Here is a 7,028-nt window from a genome sequence, read left to right as displayed (position 1 = left end):
CGACCCTGCCCGAGTCGTCGGTGACGGACATGGGCTACTACAGCGGCCAGGCGCCCCACGGCCACCACGAGTACTACCAGGGCCAGGGCTACGGGCAGCCCATGAACTCGTACCATCACCAGTTTAACTTGAACGGAATGGGGGGGAACGCAGGGGTGTACCCCACGAAATCCGAGTACCCGTACACAAACGCGTACAGACAATACGGACACTATAACAGAGACCACCTGCAGGCGTCCCCTCACGGCTCAGGTAAGCATAGCCTACACGTTGGAATAATGACCTGCAATTATTCAGGGGAGAAAGCTGGCGTGCGTGGTTCTTAAATACGGCCAAGGAGTTTGCAGGGAAAATGCATAGGCTGGCGTTGGTTTTACGCGAAACATAATGTGCACACTTCTCAGTACTTCTCAGCCTACTTATTAAAACCGATATAGGCCTGTATAAAAATGCGTATAATTATCATTTGATATTCATATGACAGCTTTCAATTGAGACGGGGGTAGCCTGTAATTTTGACCTCATACTGTGAACATTTCTGGTAAAGCAATATATTCCTTAAAACCATTAAAAGGTGTCCCTAAAGGTGTTAGTGTTTGCTACATTTTGAGGACAGCAGACACAGATAGAAAAAATATTGGTAGACTTGCTGCTTCGTTTTATTTTTTCTGAAGTAGGCCTGTGAAATGTATAGGCCTACATTTGTTTTACTATTATTATTTTCAATTTAAGGTGAACAATGATGCAATAACTGCACTTAATATTTTTTCTGCGTTGGTACTTTTTTAAATTATTTTTTAAATCTATTTTATAACTGCGAAACCAAAAACTAATCAGATTTTCTTTGCCTTTTCAGTAAAAGAAGAGCCGGAGCCTGAAGTTCGCATGGTAAACGGAAAGCCAAAAAAGATCCGCAAGCCCCGAACCATCTACTCCAGCTACCAGCTCGCAGCGCTGCAGAGGCGCTTCCAGAAGGCGCAGTATCTGGCCCTGCCCGAGAGAGCAGAGCTGGCGGCCCAGCTCGGCCTCACTCAGACACAGGTAAACCTCAACTGTCCCGCGATGCGAACACATTACACACATCCGATATTCCAACTTTGTAAATGTGCATTCCCGTGATATTCATTTAGTTATATTCTGAATACCTACCCGGTTTTGCGGTATATTCGTCGACGCACGTTTACGCACAGCCCCTTAGTTCCAAAAGTTGTCCCACATATTAATTTATTTTAATCTCTAATAATACATTAAATAAATGAACAAAAGATTTTCTAACAAACCATAACATTTTGTATTTATTATAGACCTGTTGATCAATTGTTTTACCATTTTTATTGGATTTAACTTTCATTGATAATAACTGATTATTCTCTACTCTGATAGGTCAAGATCTGGTTCCAGAACCGGAGATCAAAATTCAAGAAGCTGTACAAGAACGGCGAGGTTCCGCTGGAGCACAGCCCCAACGCCAGCGACTCCATGGCCTGCAACTCCCCGCCCTCTCCCGCGGTCTGGGACAGCGGCACTCCGCAAGGCACCCCCGTCCCGAGGCCTCAAGTCCCGCAGCCGACCCACAGCTCGTCGCCACCCTACCTGGAGGATTATAACAACCACTGGTACCCGCAGGGACCGCACCTACAACACCCGGGTACCGTGCACCACCCGGTGCCGCAGCAAAGCGTCGGGGCGGTTTACTAAAGACAAAAGACTCGGAGCCATTCGGATTGCCGAGGGTATTTCGCATTGACTCTGCAGAGCAAAACAACATGTACTGGATCGGGAAGTCGTTCCGAAGACGCTGAAATAACAAACGAAAGCGAAACGATTCCTTGTTTGTTTTTTGGATGCGCGTCTCTTTACGCACCAGAGACTCTGGGCACCAGAGAGTAAAGATCGGACCCTAGACCGTCCCGGTGCTGCAGCAGGTTCACAAGCACAGGAGGGACTTTGGAATCACTTTGTGGCCTATATTTAAATGACGTCTGCCGTGGTTTTTAAATTATTTATCGCTTCTGGTTGTTTTTTTTCTTCTTTAAATTAGTTTTGTAAATGAGTATTCAAAAAAACAAAAACGTGTTTAAAGAAGTTGTCTTACCAGAAATCAAAGAAGACAAACAACTGTGCAGTTCATCCATAACGACGTACAAATAAGGAATATGGGTTTGCAGATGCGTGGGCCCTATGTCGGAAACTCAGGTCATATTTATAACGATTTGTACAAATGTTGAAGGCTGTAAATATGTGTTTATAAGTAGAACCACTATGACATATTTGTTTGAAATTGAAAGCACTGCGGTGCCTACACAACGTTTTTATATTCAAGAACTTACTTCACTTGCCCTTCTAATGAATAAAGGTTTCAATTACATTTCTTGCATCGGTACCTTTTTTAATTAACCGTATTTCTATAATTTATTATCAATAATGAATCATTAGGATATCAGATATATAATTAAAAGAGACGGCAATAACTTCCAAGCAACGTTTTTGTGACCATGATAATTGGCTTTCGGGTACTTATAATATTACTAATTACTTAATTTTCTCCATACCCTGAGTTACTATCCATTCTTATATATTTTATTTACGACGTCCTCAAACACTCACACACTCACTCTCTCTCTCTCTCTCACACACACACACACACACACACACACACACACACACACACACACACACACACACACACACACACACACACACACACACACACACACACACACCACTGCATGTCACAGATTGTGTTTGTGTGGGGGGTCTCTCTCTCTCTCTTTCATTCTCTCTCTCTTTCTCTTTCTTTCTCTCTTACACACTCACACACGTGGGGTTTTAAAGTCATAGCTTATTATTGAGTGACAGATATTAATTCCATAAATGCCTTTGCTAACACAATCCGATTTAAAAATAAGACGGCTTCACTACATACGCCAACTGCAGGGTAGGCCTATATTTTGATTTTAATAACATAATAGCATAGGCCTATTTAATAATAATAATAATAATAATAAAATGACTTAAAGTCAATAAGCCTATATCTATAATTTGCTTTATTTTTCTGAAATGGGCATCAACACTACATGGCAAATAATATCGCAGGGCTACGGGGTGCACGTCTAAAGCGTAGAGGCGCAGTTTCGCTCAAGGTGGTTTATACGCATGTGCAGGCCATAATACATTTTACCGGAATAGTACGCCCATTTATTTGACTTTGGACTTTTATTACAGTGGTAGGTTATTATGATTATTGGTACTATTTGGATTATTTTGCAGTAATTTAATACAGCCTTTAAACACATGATTTTCATAAAATTTAACTATATACATTTATCAGTTTAACATTTCCGGGCCTACTCCGTATTCATCAAAAAACACACATTGATGATTGATAATGATTTTTCTTTGCTGCCTGGAACCAAATAATCAGATCCACTTAATGTTCACTTCCCTTCTCCTCGCACCACAACAATCTTGTAACCGTGTAACTTTCTTTTGCAAAAAATCATGTTGGAATTCCCCCCAATGTGTCAACAATGAATCACTCAAAAAAATAAATAAGAAAACAGTGTCAAAATGCAGAAAACATCTTCAGCTAATGTAGGGGGGCCCCCAACAAGCATCACCCCACAAGGAGCCTGTTAGGGCCCTAATCCTGTGACACCGCGTACAATATCATACGCCGGGCCCCACAAACGCGATACCAGTTGTCTCCAGCCTCCGTCATGATTGCGGTGTTTGGTATTTCAACATGCTGAGCTCACAAATGCTGGGCTGATGACAGTTGCTCTTTAATATTGCCTGAGATCTGCACTCCGGCACATCTGACCTTCCCCACCGAGGCTCCCTCTCCATGTGTGGCCCCTCTACTCTTGGCTCACCCTCACATCGTCAGGGGAGGCCTTTCTGGAGAAGACAAATGTAGGGGTGTAGGAGTGTGTGTGTGTGTGTGTGTGCCCTAGCTACAGGCCGCCCGCACTCTTGTTGTTGTGTGTGTGTGTGTGTGTGTGTGTCTATGTGTGTACATGTGTGGGCTTGCCAGGTCAAACCCACACAAACACACACACACACACACACACACACACACACACACACACACACGACTACAAGTGGACCCTAAGCAAGTGTACAAAGGGAGCCCTTGGCGCCAGGAGTGAACTGTTGAACTCTGAATGTGATACCGCCTGGCACCACACGAAGAAGAAGGAGAAGATGAAGAAGAAGCTGTTGGTGGCGGTGGTGGTGGTGCCCCCCCCCCCCTTCATCACAACACTCAACAGGATGGGCGTCAGGAGGGCTCTGGGGGTCCCAGGGGGGCGGCGATGCAGAGGCCGGCCCGGGGACTATATAACCCAGCGCTGCTGAATGTCACCCAGGATGGACGACGGGCAGCTGCCCCAGCCACTTGATGAGGCCGTAGCCACGGCGACCCGTTCTCCTCCGCATTAGGATCACTCACTGCGCCCATTCTGCTGTGAACCGCACAGAAATGATGGGAGATGGGAGAGGCATTCCTGACAGCTGAGGATGCGTGGACTCTAGGTGACCCATGCTTGTTGTTACCGCCGTGCCACTGAAGTTATTCAGGCCCGGTAGCGATCAGATCAGAAGGGGCATATGAGTTGGGGGGGTGAGCAGGGGTGGTCAAGTTTTCAGACTTTTCTCCATCCTATCAGAGATGGGAACAGCGTTTGCAATGCGTCTGATCTGGGTGTTACCGCTTTGATCTGCGTGTATGTGTGCATGTGTGTGTTTATGTATGTGTGTGTATGTGTTTGTGTGTGTTTGTGTATGTGTGTGCGTGCGTGTGTGTGTGTGTGGTGTGTGTGCATGTGTGTGTTTGTGTATGTGTGTGTGTGTGTGTGTGTGTGTGTTTGTGTGCGTGTGTTTGTGTGCGCGTGTGTGTGTGTGTGTTTGTGTCTGTGTGAGTGTGTGTGTGAGTGTGTGTGCATCATTGTTTAAGGAGTCAGTCCGATGTATCTTAGCCTTTCAAAGCCTTTGCTTTGTTCTTAGAGGTGCAAATATAGTGTGCCTGTGGTTTCTGAGTGGGTCACACAGGCTTTACAGTTTGCTTGCTTGTGTCATCTCCATGTCTCTGCTACAAGGAGACGACTACAATTGTAATCCTCTTCAATGTGTGCATCACGTATTGTGTGTACACATCTTATTAAAAACTCCTCCCATGTTAGTGAAACTAAATCTCATGATCTACACCGCAGAGAGTGTGTGTTTTTGTGCGTGTGGGTGTTTGTGTGTGTGTATGTGTCTGTGTGTCTGTGTGTGTGTATTTATGCGTGCATGCTAGCATGTGTGTGTGTTCATGTGTCTGTGTGTGTGTGTGTATGTGTGTGTGTGTGTGTACCAAGCTGTTGAATCCTGCACACTAAGAACAATAATCACCCACCCTATCCTCCTCTCACAGCACACAGAGACCCACCGTTATCACAACACACTTCACTTCCCCAGCACTTCACTTCCTGTAATTAAGACCATCCACCAAGACACCTCGGCATCTAATATGATGCCCCCCCCTCTTTTTGTCATCGCCCAACAACCTCCCCCTCATCTATTTTCAATTGAATCTGCCTGCGTGATAATTGGGCCCTGTTTGAAAGGTCTTCCCCGGGCTGGGCCAACTCCTCCAGCGGCCACGGCGGCCATTATTCTAATGTGCAGATGTAAAATTGCCTATAATTTCCACTGATGTCCCGTCACTTCATTCAGCAGCTCTCTCGGCCTCTCCTAGTCCACGGCGGGCCGGTGAACAAGGCACATCGCGACAAACAGGGATACAGTGAGAGGGTTATGGAGCGCGCTGGCATGTGTGTGTGTCTGTGTGTGTGTGTGTGTGTGTGTGTGTGTGTGTGTGTGTGTGTGTGTGTGTGTGTGGATATTAAGGAAGACGGCTAGATGTTAATGAAGCACAAAGCAAAATTTTTCTTGGAGAAAACCATGGTGGGTTGGAGGGTTGTGAACACACACACACACACACACACACACACACACACACACACACACACGAGGGGTCAGGACTGGGTTTTGGTTGCTGGTTTGAATCCTGTATGGCCGACCCATGGATCGCCTCTGCTGGGCTGTGGCTGAGGATCTCCTGTAAGGTAAGGGACAGTGTGTGTGTGTTTGCATGCGTTGTGGATGGCATCTAGGCGGTTGGTTGGCCGTTGGGAGTGTAGAATTTGTTCGTATTGGAAGCATGACATTTATTAGGCATACAGTGAAAGGTAGGCCTATCACTGAAGCTTAAAGGGAGAAGTTAAGTTGAGTCGTGAATAAGGTCATGACCTCTGGAATGACATCACAACCCAGCCTACATTGACGGTTTAGTCACATGTATAAAGCTCTCAATGAAAATTTACTATTTTTGTACTTCTTCATTTCAAGGCACGATTGCAAGGGTGCAAGTTATTTAGGTCATGTTCATGTACTATCAGTCAAAGTGTCTAACAGTGAGCCATTTTTCCAATCATTTGAAATCTGAGCTGATAATTTAAAAGGGAAACCAAAAAACGTGTGCACAGAGATCCTCAAGACAAGAGACTGTTTACAGTAGGCCCATAGGTTATAAATAGTCTGCTCTTAATGTTTAAACAGTTTAAGGCCAAACATGTGCAAATCGGTACAAACAACTATTTTTCAGCCGTTGACGTTCAGTCAACGATACAGTTATTTGCCTAAGCATTTCATTAAAATATACTTGTTTCCACACACACGTAATGAGCTCATCGCCTTTAGATTAGAAAAAAAAGCGCAATCAATCAACTCGCTTTTTAAACATATACATTGAGGCCGTCCTAAAACACGGGAAAGACTTTGACCATCCTCTCCGAGTAAAAAAGCCATTTATTTTGCTTCTTATTTTTTGGGGTTTCTTATTTTTTCTCTTTCTTTATTTCTGTATTTATTTTAACTTTAACATTTCAGTGAAAAAAAAAATCTTCCCTATCATTAAACCTTGTATAATACTAAACTACGTTGGATTTTGGGGCTGTGTAAAAGCCCAAACTCTTTTTACGGTG

General features: G+C 44.4%; 1 protein-coding gene across 1 annotated transcript in view; it reads left to right on the top strand.

Annotated features, from left to right (window-relative positions):
- The window catches only part of dlx3b (distal-less homeobox 3b), a gene marked incomplete at both ends in the record, with an annotated part of 1,780 nt that extends 82 nt beyond the window's left edge, over positions 1 to 1,698 (top strand). The window contains 3 exons of the mRNA XM_084485448.1: positions 1 to 252; positions 857 to 1,041; positions 1,384 to 1,698. The exon at positions 1 to 252 is cut by the window's left edge and continues 82 nt beyond it. Coding sequence (XP_084341574.1) covers positions 1 to 252; positions 857 to 1,041; positions 1,384 to 1,698 — 752 coding nt within the window. The remainder of the gene's footprint in view (positions 253 to 856; positions 1,042 to 1,383) is intronic.
- Positions 1,699 to 7,028: the final 5,330 nt, after the last annotated feature.

The sequence above is a fragment of the Micromesistius poutassou genome (assembly GCF_964030765.1).
Source record: "Micromesistius poutassou genome assembly, chromosome: 21".
Classification (NCBI taxonomy): domain Eukaryota; kingdom Metazoa; phylum Chordata; class Actinopteri; order Gadiformes; family Gadidae; genus Micromesistius; species Micromesistius poutassou.
This window is presented reverse-complemented; position numbering and strand designations above follow the sequence as displayed.